General features: G+C 31.3%; 2 protein-coding genes and 1 long non-coding RNA gene across 3 annotated transcripts; all 3 read right to left on the reverse strand.

Annotated features, from left to right (window-relative positions):
* Positions 1-912: 912 nt before the first annotated feature.
* Positions 913-3,328, reverse strand: LOC118064677 (uncharacterized). The gene is made up of 3 exons (XR_004690073.1): positions 3,122-3,328; positions 1,449-1,574; positions 913-1,387 (listed from the first exon to the last, which is right to left on the reverse strand). It is a non-coding gene; the product is annotated as an uncharacterized lncRNA (long non-coding RNA).
* Positions 3,329-10,316: 6,988 nt separating this feature from the next.
* Cib2 (Calcium and integrin binding family member 2) lies at positions 10,317-11,334 on the reverse strand. The gene is made up of 4 exons (XM_035079607.1): positions 11,249-11,334; positions 11,054-11,174; positions 10,830-10,989; positions 10,317-10,614 (listed from the first exon to the last, which is right to left on the reverse strand). The coding sequence occupies exons 1-4, from the start codon at positions 11,332-11,334 to the stop codon at positions 10,397-10,399; spliced, it is 585 nt and encodes a 194-aa protein (XP_034935498.1). The 3' UTR covers positions 10,317-10,396.
* Positions 11,335-11,894: 560 nt separating this feature from the next.
* On the reverse strand, positions 11,895-14,042 carry mst (misato mitochondrial distribution and morphology regulator). The gene is made up of 5 exons (XM_035079606.1): positions 13,842-14,042; positions 13,645-13,725; positions 13,119-13,574; positions 12,223-13,027; positions 11,895-12,151 (listed from the first exon to the last, which is right to left on the reverse strand). The coding sequence occupies exons 1-5, from the start codon at positions 13,917-13,919 to the stop codon at positions 11,943-11,945; spliced, it is 1,629 nt and encodes a 542-aa protein (XP_034935497.1). The 5' UTR covers positions 13,920-14,042; the 3' UTR covers positions 11,895-11,942.
* Positions 14,043-14,151: the final 109 nt, after the last annotated feature.

Consider the following 14,151-nt stretch of genomic DNA (forward strand, 5'->3'; position numbering starts at 1 on the left):
TGATGAATCTGCAAATAAATTTGATTAATTATTCTGATAATTTAAAATTAGCAAGTAACAAATATTTTATTATTATCAGCTTAAATTTGTTTAATTATAAAATATAAGTAAAAGTGATAATATATAATTAATGCTTTAGTTATTAACAAAGAACAAACTTACAATATTGTGTTACATTAATGAATGAAGAACAATTAATTGATATTTTTCTAAAAAATTATTAATTAATATTTTCCATTTCATAGCAATTTTTTTATTCGTTTCACGAGATCGTGATTCTGGCCTCAGTTATTTGCGTAACGGTTTTCATTGGGAGAAAGTTATGATCTTGCTTTATGCGTGTCTGAATTTTATTTCATTTTAGCTCTCTCTTTCTTATTCACCCACATTATTTTTTCTTGTATGGTATACATGTATATATCAATTGAAGCAGTGAAAGAAAAATCATTTAGACGATTAATTACATAAAAAACTAATAATCTACAATAAATTTTAAATGTATATTATAGTTAAAATGTTTCAACTATTCGAGTTTTTTTTTTATAATAAATTCGTTATCTATGCCTATGAATAATACGGCCGTTTATTTAATATTCTATATGTTGACACAGTGGCTAGTCTAATAAAAGAATTACATACAATTCAAATTGACGTCCAGATTAGACGAAGTCTATTCCTTACCTATTCACTGGCAATAGTGAAACTTGGACAATATATTTTCCTTATTACTTTCGCATCTAGTAAACGAACAGAAAATATTCTTGATTGTTCTGTAAATTAAAAAAATTTCTTTTAAATAAAAAAAAAAACTTGAAAAAAAATTATGTAATTTAATTCCATTATACTATTTAAGTGTGTAGTTTTTTTAATCAATTATTGAAATTGATAAAAAAATTTTAAAAAATGTCCGAATCATTCAATGTTATTACAAATAATGAACTATTTTTTGATTTCTTTATAATAGTATTCAATGTAATACATATAATCAACAGTAATTCCGTCTGACTTTTAATGTGATGAGTGAATCAGGTAAATGATTCATTGATAATTCCATTGAATAAGATGGTAAAATCATGTTTCCCAGTAAAAATTTATGAAGCATCAGATAATCTAAGATTACAAATAGATTCAATTATTGATTTTACAAACATTCATTTTTTCAATAAATCAACCATTAGATCAAAGTTCTTTCCAATACAGTAAAAATAATAATTATCGAATGAATATGAATTTTAAAAAAATTTCATGGATACTCCAAAGTATATCTATTAAAAGTTTGACGTCATACATGATCCGTATACAATTATCATTAGTATTTAATATTTTCATTGCTGATATTTCATCATCACCATCATCATCATCAAAAGAATGATAAGCTGACCACTGGCTATAACATAAGTTTAACTAAAATTATTATACATTGACTACATAAGCTCATCCCAAGTTACCTTGGCTAACGTGTGTTGTTTGCACTCAGCATTCCGTTATTAGAATTGACGACGTCTTGTACATTTTTAAACTACAGATTATTTGACTTGCCTTGCTCGTCACGCAGTAAAAAAATGGTCATTCTCCTGTGAATGCGATATACACAAATAACTCTGGCGAATTGTCTTCTATTGTATAAATAAAAAATGATGATAATTATTTTTTTAAAATGAATGTACGTATGTATATAGATAAGTTAAAGAGAAACATAAATATTAATTATTTAATACAGAAAAAGACTTCATTTTCAACAAAAAAAAAAAAAATAATGATATTTAATCATGGAAACAGGTGATATTTTATTGGTCAATTATTATTATTGTTATATTGGAAAATAATAAACGATACTGAAAAAAGGTTAAATTATTGAAGTATTTTTATAATCGTTAACTAATGTAATTCTTTTTTACGATAAGTATATGGATCCGCATCGAGTTTAAATTGCGATAAAAAATGATAAGAGTCAGCTAGTTTGTGTAAAGATGATAAACATTAATATAGTATACCGGTCGGTTGGAAGAATTATTGGTATTTATTATTATTGTTATTATTATTATTTCTATTGAAAATGTATTGAAAGTCACACACTTGTACATTCTAATTTTATTATGCCTATTTGAAAGTCTATTGACTTTAAACTCTTATTCAAAGCTATACTAGATAGTTTCTCTATTATATATCTCTGATCTAAAAAAATAGACATTTTTATTTTTTTATAATATATGTACCCAATAGATATATATGCGTACTAAGACGATATTTTACGCAGTTTGGAAGATCTTAATTTATTAATTATATTTTTCTCAGAATTTTTATTCAGGTTACAAAGAAATCAAGGTCAACGATAATACATCAATCTAATATGTCCAGAAAATGAAAGAAATAAACAAGTTGAAGACGAATATAGTATGAGAATTGACTAAAATAATACCCTAATACGATATCGGCTAGCAATTTGTATTATCTTAAGCTGCTATTTGATTTCTGATTGCTAGCCACATGCGTATACATTTGTGGATAACTATTACTCATTACTCGTCAAATAAAATAACCAAATAATCGAAGAAATTCAACCAACTTGAATAAAGAAAAAAAAAGTCTTTCGATGCATAAATTAATAGAGATATAAACAATAAAAAATATTGTTGCTAAGAGAATGATGAAAACTTAGTACACACAATGAATCTGAAAAAAAAGGAAATAAAAATGCTTGAGGAAAGATGAACGCCGGAGCGTGTCGACGATCGGTGGAAAGTAACAAGAACGCCGACAAGGTTTTCCGGTCTTACTACGTGGGAACTGCGTCTGCGATTGAGTATTTAGCGAAAAAGAAAATAACTTCATTTACGCATATATATTTATTGTATTAATATTATTTTTTTCTTTGTTTAACCAACCTTCTTATCCCGCCAAAAACACTCGAATAATACTAAACTCCGTGATATCTTAATCTTCTTCAAGCAACAGCATAATATATATTTCTGAGAGAGTGATAATGTAATCACGCGGACATGAAAAAAAAATGAGGATAAAGCATTTTACATACAGATATATTTATATTATCATATAGAAAAGGCATCATGCAAAAACTTCCGGCAGATTTCGTAACCTCTTAAAGTATAAATTGACTTACCTATTGCATCACTCGTCCTTAAGTAAGGTTATTTTCTGGATAATAATTCGATCGACAGTTGGTAGTCTTTTGAAGAACATTGTTGATGATGATGATGGACTTGGTTCTCTTCATGCTTTACGTTAGCTTGATGAAGAGTAACACAGACAGTGAAAGAACACCAGAGGACGAAGATGAGATCACTACCGCACTCACTGCGAAACTGGCCCCGCGCCCTAACACTGAGGTCACACACACCTTTTGCGCGCCTCAAGCGCTCCCCACCCTACCGCCATCAGTAAGAACGTTAACTATTGGTTCATTCGAATCCCCCTGAATGACGTCACACATTCTAAACGAACGACCTCCAGATTCCCTCTCTTGTCTGGTGCCTTCTGCGATATAATACTATAAGTTCTCGTCGTTCTTTCTCTTGTCTCTCCCACTTCAAGCATCCTGAAGATTCAGGAGTCTGTTAGAGTGGCAGGGGGCAAAGGGGAGAGACACGACCGCCCCTTCTTGCGGCGCTTGTTCAACCGGACGGCGGAACAGGATTACCTGTGGAGGCTGAGCGGACCCGCCAGGTATATAGGGAGACACAAAAAGAAAAAAAAAACGCATTCCAACCGACTATAGACGTAGCCCATAACGATTCCCATACTATACACCCAATACCAACATATATACATACAGACACAAGATGATCTAACATTCTCTTAAAATCTATACATCTCGTCTTTCTTGATTTCTTTTATAACACTACACCCTCCAAAATGTTCTCTAACCGTTTTCTTCATTCTCCCGACTCCACATAGTCTGTCTCTGTTACTTATTTCCATGAGCCTTGCAATCCCTGTTAGCACAAAAATGCCAAAATCAATCTTACAATCTTTGTTCATTTGTTTTTATAATAATAATAATAATATTATAATGATGTTTTTGTAATTATCATTATTATTTGAGACAAGAAGAGGAGATTTTTTCTTAAAAAACATTCAGGATATTATACTTTTAATAATGAAAAGAACGTTCATCCGGTTCCACGTATTACAAATAAGAAAGACGTAGATGCATTCTTCTATTCATTTTCATCTCGAAGATAAATGATTTTTCTAACGGTTTTCAAAAATTTTCTTAGGCTTTTCTAAAAATTTTTCCACAAGGATAATCTTATTATAGAGAAGTTTCTAGAGATTTAAACAAATGATTAATTTTAGAGAATTTTTCAAGAGTCATTGTTATTTCTGCAAAGATGCTAACTTTCCAGAATATCAATTCTGAAGAAATACTGTTATGCTAATTTTAATTCTAGAGGTATATCATTGCACACCTGCACTCTTTGAGGGAGGTAAAAGCTTATTGTAGCCTTGGACGATGCCCTTCAACTTCCGCCGGATATGCATCGTCCTTGCTAAACGATTTATTTTAATTTCCTTCATCAAATTTAGCAGTTCCTCATCAGAATCACCTGAAAATTTAATTATTAAATCTTTATCTGCTAAAAAAATTATCTAGATATTGATTTTCAATATATTTGATAATTAGAGAAGCTATCAGAAAAAATAAATATTATTAAATATTTAATGTATGTGCTTTGTCCAATATAAATAAATTTTTGTTACAATGTAAAATATAAAAGACTTGATGGATATTTTTAAACGTTTTTAGTTTTTACCTGAAGGGGATTCATCTCACGTGGGGAGTTGAAAGCTATTCCATTATAATAAAAACTTAAAAAGGTTGCTAATGGTTGGTTCAAGTAATTCTTAAAAAAATTTCCAAGTAGACAAAAGATTTTTTTTTTAGATAAATTAATGACTTTGGGTAATTTTTAAGATGCCTATGATGATTTTAAACGATTACAAGTTGAGAAAAAATTTTGAATGTCATTTCTAGTCTAAAATGAGATCTTTTATGAAAATTTCATGTATAAATTGTGATTCATTATTTTTCAGTAATAAATTAAATAATTACGTTTCAATATTTTCTAATAATAAAATATGATAGAAAAAAATTAACATAAATCTGAATGCTTAGAATGTCGTTGAGACTAGAAAAAATAAACGTTTCGAGTATCAAATGAAACGCTTCCCGGATCCCACCTGACCAAAAGAACTACAGAGGGGCTTCGAAAATGTCCAATGTCTATAAAACGAAACTCAGGACGTTGGTAAACCCCAACAAGAAAACATGAGAACGTCTGGAGTTCTCTAACCGAAAACCTGCGTGCGTTCCTCGCACTCTTCAGGATACTTTTAAGGGCTTAGGGGGTTCCAAAGTTTTCTTTTTACTGGATCGAGCAGGTGCGAATCGATTTCTATAGTCCCTGCTTGGTAACGAACCGTCTGAAAATGTTTAAAGAATTTTTTATATAACCGTCGTAGATACCCACACATTAATTTAAACTTTTTGAATATTCAACATTTCATGGACAAAAATATTTACCTTTTTTTAATCAACTTTTTTTTTTCTTTGCTAGAAATTTTTAATTCAATTTCATCACTCTTTTCTCTACAAAAAATGATACAATTGCGTGGGTGGATCAGCCAATTATAATGATTTAGTCTATCAAAGATGGCTGTGATCTTTAGTCATAACCAGACCGACATTGCGGTTGCAGGAAACCACGTATTGAAGTCTCCACGCGACTAGATAAATAACAAGTATCTGCTACCAGCATCTAGGACGAAAAAATATCGATTTTTAATTCATTTATTTAATTACTATTATTATGGATTGATAAAAAATTTTTTGCGATAAAAAATAATGTTCATTCAATCAATAAAAATAATTTAAAATATTCGCAATGAAATATTTTATTAAATTTAACCAAATGTATTTTGATATTCAGTTCAAAATGATAATTTTAAATAAACGTGATATTACATTAATTCTCATATTCTGAGTCAACATGAATTTAAAAAAAAAATAATCAATTCAATGAAAAATAAGAATGAACTAATACCAATTGATTTATTTATTAATAAATTATAAAAATCATTGAAAGAAAATCAATAATTATTAAAAAAATCGATCATTATTATATTATGTTCTATTGCATACATATAACATATAGATAAAATATTAAAGAAACTTTATTAGGTCATTTTTCTCAACAACTAAGTATTGGGTCTTAGTAAATGGCATGTAGTATGTATGCACTTGTAGAACACGTGAAAATTCTTTTCTCCAATCTCAGATCCTATCCTTGTCAAATAATTCTATTCAAAATAATTGAGCACAATATAAATGTATTTTTCAATAAATTACTTTAAGTAACCATCATGACTGAATCTATCAAAATGTTACAACGTCAATTCCAAAAAAAAATATTTCATTGCGACTAAAAATGAATCCATCAGTAACATTTTATATAAAAATAATTATTTTGGTGTAGGTAATAATAGATAGTTTGATTGTCTGTTGAATATATAAACAATAAAAAATGTGACTCATCATCTTAACAATTTTTTCCAACAAGACATATCTTGTCAATCATTTTAACAGGAAAGAAAGATCTACGCCCTTGAAGTGTCCTCTCACACGTGTGTGTCTGTGTGTTGCTATTAAGGTAAAAAAACGAGTTCACAATCAGTAATCATCATGAATGTTGGACCTTATACAGCTTCACGTGAACACTTATAAGTAGTATATAAGTCTGAAGTGATTCTCCGGGTAGAGGCGATGATGTCATCAGTCTCCAAGTCTGCGCCTACACTCTTCCACCAGTTCTTGATTCACCTCGAGGCAGTATCAACTTCTCCGCTACGAAAGAAAAGTTCTTCTGGCGCTTCTCTCGTAGCGAAATGTGTTCTCATTCGCTACAGTCACCATTCTCCAAGGTTTTATAATGTTCACCAAGATGACCAGACGAGTTTTGCAAAAGTATAGTGTCAGAATATACCGGTTATGCAGATCTAGAGTCTCTTGATGCAGTATAAGAGAAAAGTAGGGGCGTCTCGTGATCATCTCCCCGTCGCCTCTTTGCTGTCGCACGTTTTACAGTCGGCAACTACTCATTGCTGCTGCTTTACTTTTACAATCTCCAATCGTGTTTTCTTCTTCATTCTCAAAACTACCGACTAAACCTGATTAACAGTGTTAAAAAGATTTAAACAAAATCTATGAAAAATTATTTTAAAAATCCAAAAAAATTATTCCTACCTTTGTCTACGAACATCATTTGTTCTTCCATCATTAAAAACATCATCATTACTATAACTACTGAATACATAGCAAGTCAAATAACTCGATAAATAAATCTTTCGAAATTTACAAGTCATTTTTTTTTAGACTTTGGGACGACATTGAAAGTGATGAAAATTTACCTTGAAAATTTTGCCAGTGGCGTACTAAGTGCTCGTGAAATTATGACATGTTTTTATGCATGAATAGGTTATATCGGTTTCTCTTGGTAATCTTGACGTTACAATATCAGCTAAAATCAGTTCATTTGAGCAATTAAGAATGAAGGAAAAAAAATAACTAGAATATAAATGATATAACAAAATAATGGTTATATTTACGTAGCTCGTTAGGTAGCTGTAACGTTGTCTCTTCAACGTGCAAGATGGATTTCTTCGTGTGTACAATCTCTTTGCAGAGAGCAATAGAGAAAGAGAGTACATTACCAAGAAAGAAAATCCAGCTGGCATTATAATAAATTACATATACAGCCCCGCACGATCGCGCATGCGATTAAAGATTCTTCCTTCTCTTGTTGCTTGCAAGACGATATGCGGATACACGCGCATACCCTCTACGTAAATTCAAACGTTATGCATGTCCTTTGAGTAGGATATGTTGTAGGTTACAAGAGAAACTGTGAAGAGAATAACGTACATTTATTCGAGATCTTAAGGTACTAAGAAGACTGCAAACTTCTAGTTTATAGACTGACATGGTTAAGAACCACAGGAGCAATAGATTGGAAAAATAAAATCATTGAATTGATTATAAAGATTTTAGGTTAGCCAAGGTAGTATACAACTAATTACAGACAAATACTATGTACAAATGAAATCTTCTTGATTTTTTTTTTTTTTAGAAGATCCTGAATTTAATACATACTTATATAACGTTAGACATTAAGACATGATACTCATTTAAGATACAGATGAGGATGGAGCTTGCCGTTGGCAACAATGAAGCAGTAGGTTTTTGAAGAGAAATAATTTTCTTGATTATCAAGTTGAAAAAAAAAGTCAAATCCTTTGAAGACATAAAAATATGCATATGGTATTGTAATAATAAATTATTAATTCGGTAATTCAGTTGAAAAATTGCAAGGAGCAAAATTTTATGTAGTTGAATGTTAAAAATGGCTGACCCGAGCTCACGGATCTTACCGAGATGGCCGAGATAGTGGAAGAATATTCGAGACACCCCAATGGGGTCCCATTAGGCCGAACGGCGGTTGAGCCCAGTCTCTGACGATGGGTCCAGCTGAGGGGGCGAGGGATATGCGGCCGGTTAAGCCACATTCCGTTGGCCAACCGACTCCATAGGAGCTTTCCTCTCTCTTCTGCCCTGCAGACTTTTTCTCCATGTACTCGTTTCTCACTTCAACTTTACTCATTTGTAATTCTTTATTCTTTCTATCTTATTCCTTCTCAGATTCTCTGACCATTGCGAATACCTATTGCTCCAATATTATTTCGACTGTCAGTGACCTTGAAGTTGCAATGAATAAAATAGTTAAATCATTCTTTTTAAATTCAATTTTCTGAATAATCAAAAAGATTCTCATGAATATTCTGAGAGATGTTATTAGATTTTTTCCTGCATCAAGTATCTATCAAGCAATAAAGTAGAGGGAAGATACTCGTCTTGAGGCTTTTCTCATCGAATCTCCTGGTACCTATGCATTATAGATGGTATTGAAGATGTACATACGAATTATAATGCAAAAAAGTGATGGCTGGCAGTGGTTTTTCCAGTAAAATGGCTCGTGCCGGTATGTAATATGTCTCCTATAGAGTTTAACATGTAATAGGTATACAGTTGAGATCTGTAAGTATGTACTCGTGATTGTTACTCAGTAATTCCAAAGAGAAGCTCCTCAAGAGAAGTCTCAGCGAGAAGCCAGTTCAGTCGCCCACGCTCGATCGTAAAAGTTCGTTTTAAAATCCGCCTTCTTTTAGTTCTCTTTCTTCTACAAGATCTTCAGCTTTGCTTTCAGGCAGTTTGAACTCTTCTCCTTTTCTCTTTTTTTTTTTGTTTCATGATCCACCTCCACATACAGCGTTTTCATATGCTACAGCTACAATCTTTTGCTTTCTCATTCTCCTTTCGTCTTCTCATTCTGCTTGAAAGAACCCCCGTCTTCTTTCCACTTGTTTTTTCTACTTCTTATTCTTTCAGAACTTTTATAAATGATCACCTTGACATTGTTGAAAATGTATAACTTTAGTTGTTAATACAATACAAGGAAAATGAGTAAAACTAAATTTTGTTGCTGGAGATAGTCAAGAGATGAAAGAAAAAAAAAACAAGACATAAGTTAAGTCGATGAAGGAAGACTAGGACGAGGTTTGAAAAGGTAAGAGGGGCGTGTGCGCTCTTTTTCTTGTTCATATATATGTCCCGATGAAGGGGATGGTGTGTAGCAGGGACCCGCGGGGCAACAGCGTCAAGAGAAGTGACCGGATGGCCTTGGTTTTGAGACTCGGTTAGTTACCGTGCGCCTGACTATAACTGTCCCGCCTTCGTGGAACAAGGTGGTATCTCCAATTTCGACCGCTTTTTAAGTTGACGCTTCACCGATCCAAGGCGTGGTGAAGGCACAAAAATCGATTGTACACATCTGTCTTTGCTTTCTTCAGTTAATTAAACAATTACTGCATTCTGATGTTGTTTTATTCAATAATGATTATTACATTTTTTTGCGATTAATTTTTTTTTCAAGATTATTGATAATATCATTGAAAATTATATTAAAAGTTACTGATAATTCTCTAGTTTTTATTGAAATAATATTGCAAAGATTTACAATTTTGCACTTTCAACGTCACATAAAAATTTATTGAAATTATTTTCTTATTCCAATTTATCCAAGCACCAACAATAAATTAGCGTCTTTTATGAGAGCATAGGGAAACCAGTCCACGGGTCAGAGAACTGTCTTTCCTTTTTTTTTCATCATCTCCGTCTCTTCAATCTTTGCAACCCATTTATTTCTCCCACGATGTTGTTATATATATTCCAAGACGAGACACGTTACCTCGTCGACGTTGAATTCCACTGAAACCCCATCGCTTATCCTGATCTTAAGACCATGCATTCCCTTCAACGGCTTCAGATTCTTATGTGAAAAGTAGACAAAAAGTCAGAGGCTCGAGTAACAACGTGTTCGAACTCAAGATAAGACAAAGCATCATCACAATCAATATCACTTTCTTCTAGAACTTTACGACAAATTGTTGATACTTCATCACTATTTAATCCATCTTTAACCAAATGCCGACATGTTTTTTCTAAGTCATTTATACCAATAACTCCATCATCATCGAAATCTAGAAAATAAAGAGAAATATAATTATCCTATTACATTTAAAAAAAGGTGTTTTACGACAATATAATTTACGTGTTTATTGATCACTTCAAAAGTGGAAGATTACTTTAACATGATTTTTTTGTATGAAATATTTATGCACTCATAAAAAATATTCTGTAAATTAACTTAAAATTTCCCGATTGTTTCTCATAGCTAAAAGTCTCAATTTCTTACCGTAAATTTTAAAAGCATAAAAAACTTTTAAATCACGAGGTGCCTGCTCCGAAAATACTGACATCATCTCCAAGAACTCATTAAAACAGATTCCTTTGCTACTTTCTAGGTCATGAGAGCTTGTAAATACATCAGCAATACGCTCTCTAAAAGGATTTTCCTAAAAATTACGTCATTATGTAATCATAAACTTCTTTAATTAATAAAATAACCATCAACCATACCTTAAATTCTGGTATTTTGGCCAAAGAAGACAAAGGTAGTTTCAATCTCAATGCTTCTTCCGATGTCATCACTTTTGGTACTACTCCAGTTTCACCCATATCCCGGAAACGTTCAAAAATTCTACCAAAAATTTATTATTTTATAAAGAATGATAGTTGAGTAGAATATGGAATTAAAAAAATTTTTTTCATTACCTAAGAATTTCTTTTCGGGTAAAAAATGTACAGTCTTGATAATCCTCTAATTGTTCTTCCGAAAAGATGGCAATTTTGTTTCCCATTTTTTTGTTAGTTAATTTGTATTATATAAGTTTAAATGAAAGTTGCAAAGAAAACAGTTTCGATGTGAGTTGTGAGAAATACTAAATTTCAAACATTAGTTAGAATACTTGGATGTTCGATACAAAATAGTTTCTAATAACTGGGGTGTGCCTTGGCGCTCCCATACCTCAGCATGATATTTGTCTGATTTAACAAAATTGATAAATGGAACACGAAGGTTTTTCATTTCGTTAATATTTTTTTTTTCATTACTTTTATATAAAATCATTTTAAAATAATATTAAGAATGTTGACAAATATTCTGATTGAAAATATCTAGGAATATTTTATAAATGGTCGAATTTCAATCAAAATAAAGCTACAAAGTTGTAAATTCCATTTCATCTGTTCAATTAAACTGTCAAAATCAAAGTGAATATTTAACCACAATCTTCACCGTTCGCGTGACAAACGGAACCGCACCTTTTTATGCCTTAATACAAAATTATTATTATAGTAGTCATCTTGATGAGATTTGAAGCACGTAATTTATCAATAATACATCATTTTGTGAACAATGTTACAAAAATATAAACATACGTTTATTAAAAAAATGTTTTTAAATATATTACATGTAATTATCTTCATAAGCTTCTTTGCTGTCTTGCAAATAATTTAAACATTCAAAAAACTCATCTTGTTCAAGTCCAGATTCTTCAAAAGTATAAAATTTTTTAATACTTCTTATTCTTGATAACTGAGAATGTAAAGTTTCAAACATATTTTTAATTCCACTTCCACTATGAAGTCCAGCCATGACTGGAACCGACTTAACATCTACAATGAATAAAAATTGATGATAAAATTATAGAAAAATTCATTTGGTAAAATAAAATATTTTAAATCACCTTCTTTAACAGCCCATGTCATGAGATCTCCATTTTTATTGATATTTTGTTTAAAAATTTGTGGAAAAGGTAATGAAATTTTTAGTGGAGTTTGTATATTCGTTAAATATGATGCTGAGGCATGACATGAGTATGCCAGGTACATTGTCATCATTTCGTGAACACTAGAGCATTTATATGCTGGTTTTTTCAATTGTTCCTTTGCTTCATTAGGAGGTCTTTTTAAACGATCTTCAGGAATTCCACGTAAAGCCACGCTATGCATACTTTTATCATCATGAATTCTACAACTAGGAGTAAGACTAGTCCATAAAGGACCCTCCATGTCATCCAAAACATCAATCAAATCCTTTTCTGCAACCATTGGAAATGGTAAACTCAAACTAGTCGCTGCAGTTTTCCTTCCTAACTTATTTAAATCGGCGCATAAATCTGACAACGCCGACCAAGTATAATTTTTGTGACGATATCGAAGACTTAAAGTATCTAATGCAGTTGCAAGAAGTGCGCTGGTATGATATTTCAGTTCTATGTTATACGATAAATGGTCAAATGAACGAGGATTCCCTGGAGACGGCCAACCATCTTCGCCACAACATAAAGGACTGAATAATGAAGCGTTTTCTGTAAGCTGTTGCCAGCATAGAGCTATATTTACTGCTTTTATGAGACTTGATGCCGATATGTTACTTTGCGTTCCTTCGATTACCGGGAATGCTAAAATACTCTTTCCATATTCGTCGCGTAAATATTCGATGCAAGAAGTACCAAGACCTGCAAATCCATCGGTTGAATCTAGTAACACCTAAAATGTTGAACATTTAGTTTATAATAATAATTCATTTGAAATGAAATTTTTATTTTTACTTTACAAAAATTTATTTAATTAAATTTACCTGAAAACCTTGAATTAAGTCACATTCTTCCACATATTGTCTTATAGAATCGCAAAAATCTGTCGAAAAATAATTAGTTCTCCATATATTTTTCCCATAATTAAAAATGTCAAAAGCCTTGTCAGAACTCTGATGTTGATATTCTTTTATGACATTGACAGTTCTAGGATGGAATCTAGAGACTAAATAATCCGGCCAACTATTAATGTCAGTTTCCAAATTAAATGATTTTATGTTTTGTAACTGATTGATGGGATTTTCGTCTAAACTTTTGATAAATGGAGTTTTTGGAGCAGACTCTTCTTCAACAGTTTCTACCTGTTCTTCATTCCATAAAAACGAAGAATTTGGTTCTTTTTCCCAATCATCATCATAAAGTGATCCTTCTTTACTTAAATATCCTAAGGACCCCTTTAAATCCACTAACAATAATCGAGGTGTAAAAGTAACTTTTTTCTAAAAACATACTATTCTATGATAACAGTCTAATTTCAAATTTACACTGTGATCATGAAAAAATACTTACTGAAGAAGTTTCACCTTCTCTATATAAAACATCATGATTTATTTCAGATCGTTCTGCTGGATCATAGGAAAAGTTACTCTCCTAATGTATTCAAAAATCCATCATTAGTATATTTACATTTAATAATCAAAATCGAGTTATATTTATAGATTTTTAATTAATATTATTTTTGAATGCATATTCAAAATAAAAGTAACCTGTAAATTCCACCAATGTGTTCCAATGTAATTAGAATAATGTCCGAATTGTAGAGTCAGTATTTCTCTTGTTGACATACTGATGGTTGGTTAAAATCTTTTTTCATAGATTTAATTATTATTTTATGTCAATAAGTACTCACCGTACCGGAATCAATTCATTTTTGATAGTTATCTGTTTATGTAAATTTTCCGGTAGCATTTTACCATAGAAAGGTCTCTCTAGACTTTCATGTTGTAGTTATTCCAGATAAATATGTAATTGAGGGCGCCACTTGCGTTTATGGCATGTATAATGTCTGCTATATAT

The sequence above is a fragment of the Chelonus insularis genome, unplaced genomic scaffold (assembly GCF_013357705.1).
Source record: "Chelonus insularis isolate UGA/USDA-ARS -01 unplaced genomic scaffold, ASM1335770v1 contig_24_pilon, whole genome shotgun sequence".
Taxonomy (NCBI): Eukaryota; Metazoa; Arthropoda; class Insecta; order Hymenoptera; family Braconidae; genus Chelonus; species Chelonus insularis.

Excerpts from the sequence above, each read along its gene's own strand:
- Cib2 (XM_035079607.1), bottom strand. The coding sequence starts at position 11,334 with ATGGGAAACAAAATTGCCATCTTTTCGGAAGAACAATTAGAGGATTAT. Across the intron at positions 11,175-11,248 it reads ACCCGAAAAGAAATTCTTAG|AATTTTTGAACGTTTCCGGG; the intron begins GTAATGAAAAAA and ends AATTTTTGGTAG. Across the intron at positions 10,990-11,053 it reads CCAAAATACCAGAATTTAAG|GAAAATCCTTTTAGAGAGCG; the intron begins GTATGGTTGATG and ends CGTAATTTTTAG.
- mst (XM_035079606.1), bottom strand. The coding sequence starts at position 13,919 with ATGTCAACAAGAGAAATACTGACTCTACAATTCGGACATTATTCTAAT. Across the intron at positions 13,726-13,841 it reads CACATTGGTGGAATTTACAG|GAGAGTAACTTTTCCTATGA; the intron begins GTTACTTTTATT and ends TGAATACATTAG. Across the intron at positions 13,028-13,118 it reads ACTTAATTCAAGGTTTTCAG|GTGTTACTAGATTCAACCGA; the intron begins GTAAATTTAATT and ends TCAACATTTTAG.